This window comes from Lutra lutra, chromosome 7 (genome assembly GCF_902655055.1).
Source record: "Lutra lutra chromosome 7, mLutLut1.2, whole genome shotgun sequence".
Classification (NCBI taxonomy): Eukaryota; Metazoa; Chordata; class Mammalia; order Carnivora; family Mustelidae; genus Lutra; species Lutra lutra.
Window position 1 is genome coordinate 62,134,266 of NC_062284.1, and position 18,411 is coordinate 62,152,676.

An 18,411-nucleotide genomic window follows, 5' to 3' on the forward strand; every position below is an offset into this window, starting at 1 on the left:
TAATCTGGTATGGGAAGAACTACATTGATGTGCTTTCTACTTTCGTTGTGACAGGTTTTCCAGGATTTGGGAACTGAAGTATTGTCTGGAGCTGCTAAAGGCTACAACATCTGCCTTTTTGCCTATGGGCAGACAGGCTCTGGGAAGACATACACCATGCTGGGGACCCCAGTGAGTATTGGTATTGGAATATGATCTCTTTCTATTGCCACAGAAAGCCTGAATCTCACACTGTTTTTGTTACTGAGAGAAAGAGTGCGAATTTAGTAATTATTGAACTTTAATAAGATTTAATGGGCTCCCTTTTGTATTAAGAATGGGTTTCTCGGCCCTTTAGTTGAAAGATGAACTTTGAATAATTAGCCCCTCTTTATTAAACCTTGAAGAACCTTAGAATTACATGACTCCCTTTGATGAAGCTGACCTTGTCAGTCGTTTTGCATTTCTCATATTATTTCCAAGTTCATCACTTGAAGCTTTTTAACACAAGCCCCAGACTGAATCTGAAGTGTTGCTTAGGGCTATGCAGAAATGGGGCTATGTGTGTTAGATCTGAGCATTGGAAAGAAGCAGGAGAACTACCTACTGGGTTGGAGACTTAAAAAGTGTGGAGGACTTATGAGAGCCTTACTTTGTCATGGAGAATTGAGAAGGTAGAGGTCCTTAAGCATACCTCTTTGTTTTATGTTTAGAAGTATCTTGGTGAGTTGAACTGGTGTGGCAGGTGACAAATAACACTACCCAGGGACATTCTCTGTGACACTTTTCTCCCAAAAGATTATCTGTATTTTGTGCTCAGCTCGTTGCTTACTATGTCCATGTTTAGTGTGCTTTTATATATTTGAAGAAAGAAGAAAATGTCCATTAAACCAGGGGTGTAAAAACTTTAACCTACATACAAATTAGCAGTGGACCCAAGATGAAAAAAGAAGCTGCTTTTCCCTAAATGTGTATTTTAAACACCCATGTACTCTAGTTCTCCTGTGTATATAGGGATAGAAAGTTTTCAGAAGGGACCACAGTGGTAAATTGGTTTATCCAAGAAGGATGTAACCTTTATTGTGTGAAAGCAGGTACCTGGATTTGTTAGCCTCTCCTCTCTTCCTTCTTATGGTAATAATCTGCCTCTCAGCTGGTACTTGCCTCCCTCCTGAGTATCTCCTGAGAGCCAGGCAAATAGTCTTCTACATACCACCAGTGAAACTCCCTAAAAGTGAAGAGGCTAGCGCAGGAAGCCCATGTGCCCATTCCCTGCCAACCTTGGTTTCTGGGTGTTGGGGGAGAGTTTTTCTGTGCATGAACAGTAATGCTTTCCTTTCTTCTGTTCACCAGGCTTCTGTTGGGCTGACGCCACGGATATGTGAGGTATAGACTCTATTTTAAGTAGATCCTCTCAAAGTAGACCTTCTTTGTACACTCCCTTCATTGAAACTCCAACCCTCTGGTTTGTGCAGGGTCTCTTCATCAGGGAGAAGGACTATGCCCCACTGCCTTCCTCTTGTCGGATAAAAATAAGGTAAGAATCTTTCAGGCTCTGGGGCCTAAAATATTTCCATTTCCACTCCAAATTCTAGCATGTTCAGCTGTCCTCTCTTTGCATCAAGAGTCATCCAGAGGAAGGGAGAAAAGCCACAGAAGAAATATTTTGCAGTATAGGGAGATGAGAAACATACTTAGATCTTTGGGTTGTAGGAAACTTAATTCCTATCCCTACACTTAACAAACGGGTGTTTCATGTGGATCAGCTTGCCCTGGCTGTCTATTTTACTTTTCTTCACTTTCCTTACAATTTACTACTAGCTTTTGGAATTTCTCTTCCAGCTCCCTCTGCATTGTTCTTTGGGTCAGTTGTTTCTAAGCTCTAGTTCTGAGACAGTGCTGGTTACTCCAATGTGAAGTTTTAACCAGTCTATAGTGAAAATGTTAGTGCAAGGTTACCAGCTGCCCAATTACCCTTAATTTTTTCTATTTTTTTTTTTTTTTTTGGGATTCAGTGTCCTTTTTAAAAAAACATGAAATGTATGGGGCACCTGGGTGGCTCAGTGGGGTAAGCCTCTGCCTTCAGCATAGGTCATGATCGCAGGGTCCGGGGATCGAGCCCCGCATCAGGCTCTCTGCTCGGCGGGGAGCCTGCTTCCCCCTCTCTCTCTGCCAGCCTCTCTGCCTACTTGTGATCTCTATCAAATAAATAAATAAAATCTTAAAAAAAAAACCACATGAAATATAATTCATATACCATAAACTTCATGCTTTTGAAGTATATATTTTTCAGTGTTTTTCTTTATATTTACAAGGTTGTTCAATCACCTTACTATCTAATTCCAGAACATTTTCATAACCCCAAAATGAATAAATCCCTTTTAAGAAATTAAATGATAGTAAACAGTATCTGTACATTTTTTTTTAAGTTTGTGAAGTAAATATTTGTAGGCCTTTGTGTGTGTGTGTGTGTGTGTGCCTGTGTGTGTAAACATGTACCTGTATATTAAATGTTTTATTGTCCCTGAAATCTGGGAATCACTATTCTGAGAGACATCTGGGCTTCCTGTTTCCAATTCCGAGAAAGAAGGAGAAACAATTTAAAAGAAGAGTGCAAGGTGGCCTGGGTGGCTCAGTGGGTTAAAGCCTCTGCCTTCGGCTCAGGTCGTGATCTCAGGGTCCTGGGATTGAGTCCTGCCTTGGGCTCTCTGCTCAGTGGGGAGCCTCTTTCTTTCTCTCTCTCTCTGCCTGCCTCTCTGCCTGCTTGTGATCTCTCTCTGTCAAATAAATAAATAAAATCTTAAAAAAAAAGATTTAATAAAAATAAAAATAAAAGAAGAGTGCATAGAGTTCATCTGAGGTGGAGCCTTTTTTAATGGCCGCTGGCTTCATAGGCAAACATCTGTGTTCTGATGAGGAAGACCTTTCTGTGAGAAGTTTGTTTTCTTTTTTTTTTTTTTTAAAGATTTTATTTATTTATTTGACAGAGAGAGATCACAAGTAGATGGAGAGGCAGGCAGAGAGAGAGAGAGGGAAGCAGGATCTCTGCCAAGCAGAGAACCCGATGCGGGACTCGATCCCAGGACCCTGAGATCATGACCTGAGCCGAAGGCAGCGGCTTAACTCACTGAGCCACCCAGGCGCCCAGAAGTTTGTTTTCTTAACAAAATTTTTGCTGATTGTAATCAAGAATTCTAGCTATGTTATTATTTTAAAAAGGAATTAAATACCAGCAGGTACCTATAAGATAGAGCATATCTTAAAGTCCCATTGTATGAAACAGGTAAAATGAGATCTCTCCTACTTAAATTAGGGGTGGGGACCAGAATCTTTCTCATTTGGCTTTCCTCATTGCTTAGCAGTGGCTCTTGAGATGCCTTCACAGAGCACTGAGAGGTCGTAGATGATGTTTGAAAATCACTTAAGAAACAAGCCTTAAACTCTGTGGTCTGATCAAGGTATAGACTGGTGGCAGTATAACCCACAACTATGCTGAAATAGCCTCTTGAAGGCTTAATTTGAATCAAGGCTGACTTTGTAAACCTACAACTGTGAAGTGATGACAGCTAATGTGGCAACACAATTGTGCATGCGTAGAAAGAGACTCAAGAGCAAACCCTGGCATGGTCAACGTCTTAGAGTGTCAGAGGTGGAACTAGGTTAAGAATTAGGGCCTTCTGGGACGCCTGGGTGGCTCAGTTGGTTAAGCAGCTGCCTTCGGCTCAGGTCATGATCCCAGTGTCCTGGGATCGAGTCCCACGTTGGGCTCCTTGCTCAGCAGGGAGCCTGCTTCTCCCTCTGCCTCTGCCTGCCATTCTGTCTGCCTGTGCTCGCTCTCTCTCCCTCTCTCTCTAAAAAAAAAAAAAAAAAAAAAGAATTAGGGCCTTCTGATTCTTGGCTTAGTGTTTTGCCCACTTTCTTCCAAATCTAACTATGTTGCCTTCTTTAAAGTGTAATTTTGAAAAGATGTCATCATTTTCCAAAATCTGATTATGTGCCTTGTTCCACATGTCTCTAGTTTCCTGGAAATCTATAACGAACGAGTACGGGATCTGCTGAAGCAATCTGATCAGAAGAAGTCCTACACTCTGCGTGTCAGAGAGCATCCAGAGATGGGGCCCTATGTACAAGGTGAGCCACTGTGGTTCTGGAGGTCTGAGACCAAATGGAATTCTGGGAAGCTTTCCTAATGGTCATGGATTCATTCAACAAATAAATAATGAAACTTGCTATGTGCCACCTATTGTACTAGATGTTGGATAAATAACCGTAAAAGAAAAGACAGTCCTGCCCTCATAGGCAGGCTTATAGTCTTGTGGGGGTGAGGCAGAAAATAAACACTTAATTACAAGTTGTGATAAAGACTAATAAAAAAAAATAGATGTCGTGATGGAAAAGAACAGTGGGCAGTATAGATAGTCTGTCTGCATGGCAGGGTCATGAAATGCTTCTTTGAGGAGATTCAAGAGCCAATCATGTAAAGAATGGTATTCTGAGGGGAAGGATGATTCTGACAGAAGGAGCAGCATGAGCAAGAGCCCTAAGAGAAGGGCTGGGTGGTTGCAAAGAGGCCAGTGTGTCTAAAGAATAGTGAAGGAGGGGGAAAGGGGCATGGAATAAGGTGGAGTCTTTCGTGGCAGGTCCAGAGGGCCTGGACTGATTTTCAGATCAGCTAATCTCCTTTTCAGGGTGGTTTTCTCACTGGTGGCAATAAGGGGATGAGGAGCTGTCACACATGACACTGGTCTGAGCTGCTTCCTTATTAACTACTGATATTTGGTGTTCGGTACTATCTGTCTTATCCTACTAGACTAGGTCTTACTATGAGGTAGGAACAGTTGTATTCTTTTGTACAGGAAGTTTTTACCCTTTCAGCCCACTTTACAAAGAGCAACATATGAATTTTATGCTCCTGTTCCTTCAGAAATATACTAATTTAATTCCTAACAAAGAGATGGACACGAAAGATCAAGAGCTGGTCTCTTCTTTATCAGGGCATGGCTAATGGAGTGTGCCAGTTACAGATTCTGCTACCTGTGTCTTTTCCCAAAGGTTCCATCATGAATAGCAGCCTGGAAACAAACAAAAAATACCATTTACTTTTCTGGGAGCCAGTAGTTTACTTCATAAAACTCTGTGCATATAAATTTTTGTGTAAAGCGGTACTTTGAGGGCAGACCAGAAGTTGATGCAGTGCTGTCAAAGTTTCTTACTTTTGTATTTTATTTTAATGTATGTGTGTGTGGTAGGGGGAGTAACTAGAGGAGACCCAAGATGTAGTCCAAGTGTCCCCCTTGCACAGAAGCTAAAATGAAGCTGCAAGAAGCTACAGGGTGTTCCCAAAGTCACACAGTAGTTGGAGCAGGGTTGGAACTGGGAACCTTGCCTAGGATAGGAAGGGGTCAGTGGGATGGAATCCTGAACATCAAGGTGACCTGTGACTATAGATTCTTTGATTGGCATTGTACTTGAAACCCAGAGAAGGTAGGAACTTATGCAAGGTCATTCAGTTTGGGTGATACGCCCAAGGCCAGTGATAGGAACCGGACTGAAGTCTCAGGGCTCTTTTGGACCTTCATGGAGCAAACCCTTGTGGGGGCGGGGGATGGTTGGTAGGAAATAATTCTACCCAGCAAAAGGTCTCTTGGGTCCTTTGGGTTACATGTTTTTGAAAGTTGGTCTGGACTTTCTTAAATCATGACAAATATAGGTCAACAGTCCTTGCATTTCTTAGTGAAGGAGCCTTGAGCTCAAGTACCGTCCTGGGACGCTAAAACCCTGAATAGTCACACTGAGCTATTACTTCCATTACCACCTTCTGATGGCATTGCCATTAACTTCTTCTTTTAAGATTTTATTTATTTATTTGAGAGAGAGAACATGCATGTGTGCAAGTGGAGGGAGGAACAGAGGGAGAGGGAAAGAATCTCAAGCAAATTACCTGCTGATCATGGAGCTTGACATGGGGTTCGATCTCACAACCCTGAGATGATGTCCTGAGCTGAAATCAAGAGTTGGATGCTTAACTGACTGAGCCACCCAGCACCCCTACAGCAAACTTTTAGTTCTTTAAATGTTTGCCTTCTCATTCATTTATTTGTATTATATGCCTGCCTATATCTGTGTCTATGTAGCTCTATCTTCAGGCTCATATATTCTGTGAATATGATTACTAAGTGGGAAAGTGGTTTCTGCTTTGAAACCAATTTTATGGGAATTTATTGGGCACATGCTAGATATCCATACTATTCAGGGTGTTCCAGGAAATAAATATGAGAACTTAGAGTTCTAGTTCAGAATTGTGAGCTAGAACTTGATAGTTGCCTAAAGCACAGGAAAGGAAGGGGGTAGCCTATTACTTTCCATTAAAAAGTTTATTAATTAGATGACTGGTTAAGTTGAAATCTGAAATGTACACAGCCCTGCCCAAAGCACATGAGAAGCCAGTGGTTGTAGGTGTCATTTAAATGAAGAAAAGATAATATCATGTTTTTTGCCTTGATCTTAATCTTAACATAAAGGGATAGGTACAGAGCAGGAGATGTTGGTGGTAGGTAATTGCCTTGCCCCCAGTTTTTGTTGTTGTGGGTTTTTTGTTTTTTTTTTTTGTATTTTCTGTGTGTTCAATCTGCACAAAAGTTTTTTTCTTTTTAATTTTTTTTTTTTAACTTCTTAAACCTTTTTTCCCCTTGCCTTTCTACACTTACTAAGACCTCTGGTACCATATTAAATAGAAGTGCTAGCAGTATTTAGTCTTGTTTCCAGGGGAAAACTTCAATGTTATACCATTAAGTATGATGTTTGCAATAGTGTTTGTTTTTAATAAATATCCTTTTTTAAAAAAGATTTTATTTATTTATTTGACAGAAAGAGAGAGATCACAAGTAGGCAGAGAGGCAGGCAGAGAGAGAGGAAGGGAAGCAGGCTCCCTGCCTAGCAGAGAGCCTGACGTGGGGCTCCATCCCAGGACCCTGAGATCATGACCTGAGCCAAAGGCAGCGGCTTAACCCACTGAGCCATCCAGGCGCCCCCAGGTACCCCTTTAATAAATATTCTTTATCACACACTTGTAAAAATGTCCGTAGCAAAGGATCAGGTTTGTTTGTTTGTTTTTTAAAGATGTATTTATTTGAGAGAGAGTGCGCATGTGTGCAAGTGGGGAATGGGGTAGAGGGAGAGAGAATCCTCGAGTACACTCCCTGCTGAGCGTGGAGCCTAATGTGGGGCTTGATCCCAGGACCCTGAGATCATGACCTGAGTGAAATGAAGAGTCAGCCACTTAACTGACTGCCACTTAGGTGCCCTGCAAAGGACCAGGTTTTTTTTGTTTTGATTTTTAATTCCAAGCTATGGCAAACTAACACTTGAGTAAAATAAAGATGAGTTACTAGAAAAATGAAAATGACATCTTAATTACAAGCCCCCAATTTTTTTACAATTCAGAAGATGTAAAATCACTCTGTCACATTGTTATAAAAGTTGCTAAATTTCTTTATCTATCTCATTATGTACTAATAATAGTTTGAGAACCGGCCTTAGTCTTTGGATTAGCTTTGAGAAACATTGCCATAGCAGACTAAGGGAATTCTCTTTTTTTCCCCTAGTTTTCTTTTTTTAAAGATTATATTTATTTATTTGAGAGAGTGAGAGAGAACATAGAGGGAGGTGCAGAGGGAGAGGGAGAAGCAGACTCCCTGCCGAGCAGGGAGCCCAGTGCAGGGCTTTATCCCAGGACCCTGGAATAGTTTCCCTGAGTTGAAGGCAGATGCTTAGCTGACTGACCCACCGATGGGCCCCTTTCCCTAGTTTTCTAAGAGTTTTTGTTTTTTAACATTGAAACAAATTAAACTTCTTAAAAAGCTGCAAGAACTTTTTTCTTGAGCCATTTGTGAGTGAGTTGCCAATCTAATGACCCATCTCACCTGATTATTTTAGGGCGTTTTCTCTCCATTCCTTCAAACAAGAATGTTCTCCTGTATCATTACAACACAATCACCCAAATCAGGAAATAAACTTTGGCATGTTACCACCATCTAATCCTTAGAGCCCATTTAAATTTCTCTAAATTTAAATGAGCCCAATAATTGCTCATTTGAGATTCACATGTTGCATGTTGTTAGGGTATTTCTTTGGTCTGGAAAGTTTCCTGGGTCTCTCTTTAACTTACATGAACTTGACAACCATCAAGTGGTGTACAATTTTGATATGTCCCATTACTCATGATTTTCAAGATGATATCTTACAGCCTTCTTCACTCTAGAATTGCTGTTCTCCTTTTGTAATCAACAAGTGTTTGTGGGGCAGTACTGTGAAATCATGTGTCTATCCCATCTTCATCTTATTTTCAATTTATTTATGTCAGTATAGATTCATGCTTGTCTATTTTATTCAATGAATTATCTTCTGTTACTGTGATTTTTTTTATTCTGATGCTCAAATTATTCCAAATTTAGTCAACAGAATCCCTTTCAAGTGTATTTCTGTGACATTTTAACATGTCACTATTATTCTTTGAGCACCTTGTTTTCTGGCATAGAGGTATTCCAGGCTTATCTTCTACTTTCTTTGCCTCAGTCTTGGAATCAGCCATTTCTTTTTACTTTTATTTATCTTACCTGTTCCTTTTTGCTGGAGAGTAGTATTTAGAAATTAAAGCTAAGATATAGGTGCTATGTATGCCTATTACTATTGATGTTGCAACGTGGACAGATCTAGGTAATCTGTGTTCATACCAGTAGCTCTAATTGGTGTCCAACACAACAGAGTTCATTCTCGATTTCTCCCTTTTCATATTTGTAATTCCTTAATTTTATTTTTTAAAAAGACATATATTTATTTAAGAAAGAACAAAAGCGAAGGGAAGGGCAGAGGAAAAGAGAGAATCTCAAGCAGATTCCCCTCTGAGCGCAGAGCCCAGTGTGGATCCCACAAGTGCATCTGAGTGGAAACCAAGAGTAGGACATCCAACTGACTGAGTCACTCAGGCACCCTTGTAATTCTTTTATTTAGCAGGGGAAGTACTTCTCTGATCTGCCTTCCTACATGTAATCAGTCTCCTTGCCATTGCTCTTCTCTCTCTCATGTGGGTACCCTCCTTGCCTGGCTGTGGTTAGACACCATCTGCTGGGCCCTGTCTCCACAGTTCCAGCACTCTGTGTGGGAGTGCCTGCCCCTTAGCTCCCCACTGTGTAGGTGCATTCTATACCCCTCTTGGTCTTTGTATCCCTTTGCTGGTCCACCTCCCCACTCTGACATGGAAGCTCTGCCTCTGACATGGATGCTCCCTTCAGCCCCCTCAGGCTCTGACTTTCTGGGCCAGGCTGCAACATGTGCAGTCACCCTTCTCACCCCACTGTCCTGCCAGGCTTTCCCTTTGTGTGGACCCAAACAAACAAGGTTGTGGACAACCCTGCTCAGGCTTGTCTTGGCTATATGTACCAGGCAACCCTATGTGGACACACTCCCCCTCCTTTCAGGCTCTTCACCCTGCTCTGCGTCACTGCAGCCATCACTGCAGCCCCTCACCTTCATAGTAGCCTACCATGCTCTGTTCAGCTTGATAACTTTAGGATTAAATTTGCAGGGAAGGGAAATAGAAAGGGTGCTAAAAATGTTTTAATAAGATTACTGTGTTTTGGGGTGCTTAGGTGGCTCAGATGGTTAAGCCTCTGCCATTGGCTCAGGTCATGAACTCAGGTCCTAGGGTTGAGCCCTGCATCAGGCTCTGGTGAGTGGAAGTCTGCTTCTCCTTCTGTGTTCTCTCTCAAATAAATAAATAAAATCTTTTAAAAAATTACTGTGTTTTTACAAATGCTTTTCCATAGCATATGACATTTGTCTTATCCTGCTAATGTGGTTAATTACTCTGATTATTATTATTATTATTATTATTATTATTTGGTTTTTGGTGTTTTTTTTCCTTAAAGATCAGGAAATAATTTTAAAATGTTTTAAAATTTAAATTCAATTTAGTTATCATATTGTGTATTAAGGGACACCTGGGTGGCTCAGTGGGTTAAGCCTCTGCCTTCGGCTCAGGTCATGATCTCAGATTCCTGGGATCGAGCCCTGCATTGGGCTCTCTGCTCCGTGGGGAGCCTGCTTCCCCCTCTCTCTCTGCCTGCCTCTCTGCCTACTTGTGATCTCTGTCAAATAAATAAATAAAATCTTTTTAAAAATTAAAAAAGTTTCAGGGATAGAATTTAGTCATCTATCATCATCTATCAGTTGCATATAACACCCAGTGCTCATTACATCAAATGCCCTCTTTAATGCCCATCACCCAATTACCCCATTACCCCACCTACTTCCCCTCCAGCAACACTCAGTTTGTTTCCTATAGTTAAAAATCATTTATGATTTGTCTCCCTCTGTTTTTATCTTATTTTATTTTTCTTCCCCTTCCCCTATGTTCATTTGTTCTGTTTCTTAAACTCCATATATGATTGAAATCATATAGTATTTGTCTTTCTCTGACTGACTTATTTCACTTAGCATAATATCCTCTAGTTCATCCATGTCACTGCAAATGGCAAGATTTCGTTCTTATGATGGCTGAATAACATTCAATTGTATATATATCCCACACTTTCTTTATCTTGTCATCTATTTATGGGCACTGGGCTGCTTCCATATTTTGGCTATTGAGAATAATGCTGCTATAACATAAGGGTGCATATATCTTTTCAAATTAGAGTTTTCCTATTCTTTGGGTAAATAGTGGAAATACTGGACCATATGGTAGTTCTGTTTTCTAATTTTTTAAGGAATCTCCATACTGTTTTCCACAGTGTCTGCACCAGTTTCCATTCCCACCAATAGTGCATAAGGGCTTCTTTTTCACTACATTCTCACCAACAGTTGTTGTTTCTTGTGTTTTTTATTTTAGCCATTCTGACAGGTATGAGGTGATACCTCATTGTGGTTTTAACAATAACTTCTTAATATAAAGAAATCCAGTCAATGTTGAAATTGCTTTGTTAATTTCTAGTATAATTATATTTACCAATCGAGCCGCCAAAGTTAGTCTGTCCCTGTATCTCTGATTGAGTTGTGAAGGCACTTTTTGACCTGGTCAGTAACTACCCATAAAGACTTTCATGTCCTTAAGCTCCTCTTCACCTATCTGAAGCTGACCCATTCTTCAGTGACTGAATTCAAGTCTCACTCCCTCCATGAAGCCTGCCTTGGCCACTCCTCTGATCTCCTTACCATTTATTATCTCTTTTACTCCTGTGGCATTTGGCTATATTATGTTGTGTAGTATAAGTTCTTATGATTGTAAACTGCTTTTGGGTAGGGACATGTATACTGTATGTTTTGTATGTCAAATTGAGTCTGCCATCTTGTGGGACACATAGTATCTGTTTGCCTTAGCAATTTGGTGAGGGCCAAGTGAGATAATATAAGAACTTTTCTTATACCCTATATAGCTCAATTGTAAGGAATTACCATTTTTTTGTTGTTATTAGCATAACCACTATATGAATTCTGGACTACATTTTCTGTGAGAGCAGAGACTTGTGTTTCCAGAGCCTATCATAATGCTTGACAGTAGGCTTTCCCATTAAAAATAAGTAAATAAAAAGATAATTTACCATCTTAAAGAATTTAGTCAAGTTCTCTCATCCTTGTCTATCAAATGATATAAAATAGGATAAAGTTAATGGCCAATAGGAAGAAGTTAAACTTTACCAAAATTTTATTTCTTTTTTCCTCCCTCACAAATCTGATAGGTTTATCTCAACATGTAGTTACCAACTATAAGCAAGTAATTCAACTCTTGGAGGAGGGAATAGCAAACAGGTAACAGGTTTATTTGTTGCTGTCCTTCTTTCAGTCGTACTCTTCTTTCCCCCTTTGGAGTATATGATTATACTTCTCCTTGCAGCTTTCCCACATTCACAATCAGGAGGCCTTTCTCAGAACAGTAGTGTACTCAGGATAAGGGGCAGTGGCTGAGATTTTGTGCATTTCTCACTAATAGTGAAGGTGGAGTTTGTTCTGGATATAATAATATTGGGCAGTAAGCCCAGAGTTACTCTGTGCTTTGTCTTATAATATATAACTTTTTGACTGAAGAAAATATCCTGCCTGCATTGTCCTCTCTGTAGGCTTGATAGAAATAAGATCCAATATAGTTTAAAGTGTTTCAGAAAATTGTTTTTTCTTCTAGTTTTGCATACTTGTAAATGCTACCCCAAAAGACTGTTTTGAATCTGCAATGAATAAGCACTGCAGACTTTCCTATAAACTATTGTAAATTGTGATAATATTGCATATTTTTAGTTACTAGGAAATGCCCACACTGTTATTAGTATATGCCTGAAAGAATAGCCTTTTTACCTGGAAAAAACGTTGGGATTTAGTCTTCTTTTTACCCTATTAGTAGCAAGTCCAAGTTAATTGACTGTAAAGGAAGACCCTTTAAATTTAACATTCCACTCCTTGGGTTTCATGAACTATTCTGGAGGCACTTGCCTTTGGTCTTCAGGATACCCTGGGTTCCTTGATCTTGAAGTGTCAGGCTTCACCTTCTCTATCCTTGAATCATGAGACCCGACTTTGGAGTTTGACTCTACTTAAATTCTCCAGCTCCTCTGAGGACAGAAGTCAATGACATGATCTTAAGCTGAAATATGATTGACTTAGATTTAGATGAAGGGAAGGCTCTTCTGACTTTAAGGATTAATATGATTAATATTGCAATGAATTTCTGAAGAAGACTTTGAATTTCACCTGGCTTAAGTATGACATTGACATAATTCAAGATCTCATTTCAAATTCCTTTCTGACACTGTAAGACTAATATTTAGTGTTTACTCACATTTTACTTTCTCTGATGCTTCTCCAGCAAGCTTTCTACCTCCATTTGTCCTACTTAACTGGGTCTGTTTTAGGGGTCTTCTTCCACGTTGATGACACTCTAGTATTCCCCTTTTTCAACTCTGATTTTTGCTTCTATTGCTTAAAATGTGTTCTAACATAGTTTAATATGAAGCTACACTGCATTTTATTCTCAGATATCAGTACCTAGAATGATGCTTCTGCCATCTTTGGATCACTCTCCTAACTAAACTGGACTAAATATGGGTGTTTTATGATTCTCACCGGTGAACCTTGGCACTAACATTTCTTTTTTTCCCCATTAAAGATCCGCTGTGGATAAACAATACTTATCCTAATTGTTTTCCTTTATGTACATAGAATCACAGCAGCTACTCATGTTCACGAGGCCAGCAGCAGATCCCATGCCATCTTCACTATCTACTATACACAGGTTGGTTACTCCTTTATTTGCTTAGATTTCTTCCTTTCCTTGTCCCTTTTAACTGCTTTCTTGTGTCCTTATTTCTTTTCCTTTCTTCCTAACTTTCCATTTACAGGCCCTCTACTTTGACCTAATGTTATAAGGAGGACCTACATATAATCTACTAAGGTTCTACACCAGAAGGGGTAGAGGCAGTTTCATAAAGACTAATCAAAATATCTTCAATTTATATTTTACTTATAACATTTTAAAGTACTTTTACATCTATGTGATCAGTATAAGCATTAAAATAAGAAGTAAGATTGAAATGAAAATAAGCATTAAAATAAAAACATAGAAGATTTACTTCTGTTATGACAATTTACTTCTCTTAAAAAGTAGATTTACTTCTACTAGGAATAAGTAGATCAACAAATCCTCCCCCCGCCCCAAAACAACCGTAAACCTGGACAAAATGTCAAAGTAACCACTTCTCGGGGCGCCTGGGTGTCTCAGTGGGTTAAGCTGCTGCCTTTGGCTCAGGTCATGATCTCAGGGTCCTGGGATCAAGTCCCACATCGGGCTCTCTGCTCACAGGGAGCCTACTTCCCTCTCTCTCTCTCTGCCTGCCTCTCTGTCTACTAGTGATCTCTCTCTCTCTCTCTCTCTCTCTCTCTCTCTCTCTGTCAAATAAATAAATAAATAATCTTTTTAAAAAAATTTTAAAAAAAAGTAACCACTTCTCTGCTCTAAAAATAGACCAGAGTCATATAATAAATCAAGACATTTATTCAAGAAAACTACTGAATTACAGGTAAGAATAGTGCAGATCTGTGGTGTATTGCCTTGGGCTGTTCCCATCCCTACCTGTCTCTGTAAGTGAGGTAGTTCAATCAGAGAATGGAAGGCAGTGAAAACCAGCAACTTTGTTGCTACCACTGCTAGAGGAGTTCACTTGATTTGGACCATTGTCAGAATGGTGCTCTTGGTGGCAAGCTAACGAGGAAATCAGTGACTCCATTAGCCTGAGATTGTTAGTCTGTTTCAGGCAAGAAATGAACTGGCAAATTAACTGGGGATTAATAGGGAGTTCTGGAAAATGATGCAGCCATAGTGGGCTTGATAAGATCTTCACATATCCTGTACTGAGCAGAACTTAAACCTAGAACTGAATTTTTAATGCATTCCCCAGCCCACACATAGATCCACCAAAAATGAATAGAGATCTTATTGGCTCAAGGTGTTTGATTATAACTTCTGAACAGTCTTTTGCTATACACTCACCTATGCAGACAGAGGGTGGCCCCCCAAAGGTCAAGCTTAGAATTAAAAATAATTAAAGGAAAAAACCTGAACAGAGACCTCTTTGGCTACATATTGCTAGAGAAGCAGAATTTAAGAAATTTTTAGCCAGGGAAGTTACCAGAGAAACCAAACAACAACCACTATGACCCTCAAGATGGAAAAATTCAGAATTCTGAGTTGTTACAATATGTTATCTAAAATGTCTAGTTTTCAACCAAAAATTACTAGACGTGCAAAAGGAAATAAGAAAGTACAGCCAATGTCATGAAGGGAGGGGAAACAGTAAGTAGAAACTGATTCTAAGTGCTCCAGATGTTTGATTTAGCATACAAAGTCTTCAAAGCAACTGATATAAATATGTTCAATGAGCTGAAGGAAACCATGTTTAATGACAGTGACTCCATAGAATTTCAATAAAATCATAGGAATTGTTAGATAAAATAGGGTTGGGGTCCTGGAATTGAAGTGTACAATAACTGAAACAAAAAAGTAGTGGGGACTTGAGCAGATAGGAGAATAGCAGAAGAACTAGCTAACTTGAATATAGACAAATAGAAATCATCCAATTTGGGGACACCTTAGTGGCTCAGTTAGTTAAACAAATGCCTTGGATGAAGTCTTGTATTGGGCTTCTTGCTCAGCGGGGAGCCTGCTTTTCCCTCAGCCTGCTCTACCTGCCACTCCCCCTGCTTGTGCTCTCTCTCTCCTAAGATAGATAGATAGATAAATAAATCTTTGAAAATAAATAAATCATTCAGTTTGAAGAAGAGAGAGTAAAAGATTAAAGAAAAATGTAGAGTTGGGTGCCTGGGTGGCTCAGTTGTTAAACATCTGCCTTTGGCTCAGGTCATGATCCCAGAGTCTTGGGATTGAGTCCCACATCTGGCTCCTTGCTCGGCAGGGAGTCTGCTTGTCCCTCTCCTCTCTCACTCCCCCTGCTTGTGTTCCCTTTCTCTCTGTCTCTCTGTCAAGTGAATAAAAATCTTCAAAAAAATTTATAGAGCCTCACAGACCTGTTAACACACAGCAACTGTGTTAACATAAATGTAATGGGGATCCCAGAAAGAGAAGAGAAAATAGGCATAAGAAAAATTTAAAAATAGTGGCCAAAAAATTCCAAAGTTGTTGAAAATCATTAGTGTACAGATACAAGTATTTTAAGAACTCCAAGTAAATAAACGTAAAAAGATCCATACCTAGACACATCACAGTCAATTGTTGAAAGACAAAATCTTGAATACAGCTAGAGAAAAATGACTTATGATATATAAGAAAACAGTTACATGATTAATGGTCATTGGACCCCAGAAGACAGAGTGCTGAAAGGAAATAAAGTGTCAACCAAGAATTGTATATGCAGCAAACTAACTTTACCAAATGAAGATGAATAAGAACATTCCTAGATTTAAAAAAAGAAGAAGAAAAAAATTCATTGCTTGCAAGTGTAACTTGTGAGAAAATCAAATGAATCTTTCAGGCTGAGGAAAGGAGTAACTTAAGTCTACAGGAAGGAATGAAAAGTGCTAAGAATAGGAAATATGTGGGCTAATATAAAAAGCTACATAAATATATTCTTCCTTATTTTTCTTCCATGTTATTAAAAAATAAGATCGTATAAAAGAATAATTATAGGGTGCCTGGGTGGTTCAGGTCCCACATCGGATTCCCAGCTCCAGGAGGGTCTGCTTCTCCCTCTGACCTTCTCCCCTCTCATGCTCTCTCTCAAGTAAATAAATAAAATCTTAAAAAAAATAATTATAATGCTGTGTTACATATATCACATATATACATTGTCATACATAATACACTAAGCACAAGGAGTGAAGACGAAAAGAAGATATATGGCAGTAAACTTTCTATATTCATAGGAATAAGTTATTATTATTATTTAAGATTTATTACTTATTATTTGACAGAGAGAGAGAGCGAGATCACAAGTAGGCAGATAGGCAGGCAAAGTGGGGGAGGGGAGGAAGCAGGCTCCATGCTGAGCAGAGAGCCGGATGCAGGGCTCCATCCCAGGACCCTGAGACCATGACCTGAGCCAAAGGCAGAGGCTTATCCCACTGAGCCACCCAGGTGCCCCTAATATAATGATTTTTAAGGCAAAAATAAAAGGCTAATCAAAATAGTGTGACATTAACGTTAAGATAGACAAATAGATCCATGGAACTGAAGAGAGTCCCAAATAAACCCGTATATATACAGGCAAGTATTTTTCACGAACTTGCAAAGGCAATTCAGTGCAGAATGTAATCTTTTCAACAAATGCTGGTAGGACAAGTGGATATCCATATGTTAAAAGTAAAAACAAACCCCTCTCCCAAATAGAACAACTTTGATCCATACCTTGACTTATCTAAAAATTAACTCCCAACTAGATCATAGACATAAATGTAAGGCCTGAAACTATTAAACTTGAAGATAACTTGGGAGAACCTTTGTGATACTGGATTAGGCAAAGGTTTTTCTGATGTGGCACTAAAAACACAAACTGAACAAAAGAACAAATTGAAATTTATCATTGGTCAAAATTTAAAACTTTCTTTGAAGACGTTATTAAGAGAACAAAAAGAAAAATCACAGATAGGGAAAATGTGTATGTAAAAACATCTGATAAAGGACTTGTATCCACAATATATATAGAACTATATCAATAGTAAGAAAGCAACTCAAAACAGTGGACAAAAGTTTTAAATCAACACTTAAGTAAAGAAAATATACAGATGGCAATTAAGCACTTGAAAAGATGCAAAAATCACTAAACATTAAGGGAGTGCAAATTAAATGAGATGCCACTGTCTGCTTTTTAAAACAGCTAGAATTGAAAAGAGTGATTATACTAATTCGTGACTTGATATATAGGAGCTGGAGTTCTCATCCACTTTATTAAGTTGGAATATAAAGTGATACAACTTTGGAAAAGAATTTAGCAATTTAAACATATATCTACCTTATAATCTAAAACCACACCTAGCTATTTTTCCCAGGAGAAAAGAAATGGTATGTCCATATAGAGACTTGTACTCAAATATTCATGGCAGCTTTATTTGTAATTGCTCAAAGCTAGAAACAACCCAAATGTCCATGAAGAGGTGAATGGATAAATAAGCCTGGTATATTCATACAATGGAATACAATTCAGTGATAAAAAAAGGAGTGAACTCTTGATACACGCCACACTGTGGATGAATCTCAAAATAATTAAGCAGTGAAAGAAGGCAGACCTTGTGTAGTTCCATTTGTATGAGATATCCTGAGAAGACACATTTTATATAGAAAGTTGATGAGTGGTTGCCTAGGCATAGGAATGGGAGTGGAGCTTGATTGCAAACTGACTTGAGGGAATTTAGGGGATTGTTGGAAATGTTTTAAAACTAGATTTTGGTGATGGATGCACAATAAAATGAAAGAACAAAACCCCACACTTAATTTCTTTAAAAAAAAGGAAAAATAGTTTTGCTCTTGAGGGCTGGATGCTCCTGAGTAGAGAACATAGGTAGATTTGCTTGCCCTGGTGAGTTAACATGCTGTGACTCCAGTTAAGGAGAGAGAAACCCTGTCAGGGGCCCCACACCTGCTGTGGATCTCTACTGATGAGAGTCAGCCCCCAAGAGGGGAGCTGAGCATTTGCCTGCTAAATCATATTAAAATTTCTGGTACCTCTGAAAATTGTGCTCATAAGACTTTGTGGGGATTTACTGTGTGGAAGTCCTGCTCATATTTTTAATGAAATAAAAACTCAGGGCTTACTGACTGAGTTATCAGACTTTGAGAGCTCATCTGGTTCAGGGCACATTCAAATACAGATTTCTTGAGTGATTTGGCTAAAAGTCCAGAATATCACCTTGTTTAGGAGGGCGTCTAAGGGGTGGGGG

The 18,411-nt window shown here is 39.2% G+C and overlaps 1 protein-coding gene across 1 annotated transcript in view; it reads left to right on the top strand.

Moving 5' to 3' along the window:
- Positions 1-18,411, top strand: part of STARD9 (StAR related lipid transfer domain containing 9) — a 125,103-nt gene that overhangs the window by 57,901 nt on the left and 48,791 nt on the right. The window contains 6 exon segments of the mRNA XM_047738251.1: positions 55-171; positions 1,333-1,365; positions 1,455-1,516; positions 3,998-4,110; positions 11,715-11,784; positions 13,186-13,258. Of these exon segments, the coding sequence (XP_047594207.1) occupies positions 55-171; positions 1,333-1,365; positions 1,455-1,516; positions 3,998-4,110; positions 11,715-11,784; positions 13,186-13,258 (468 nt within the window).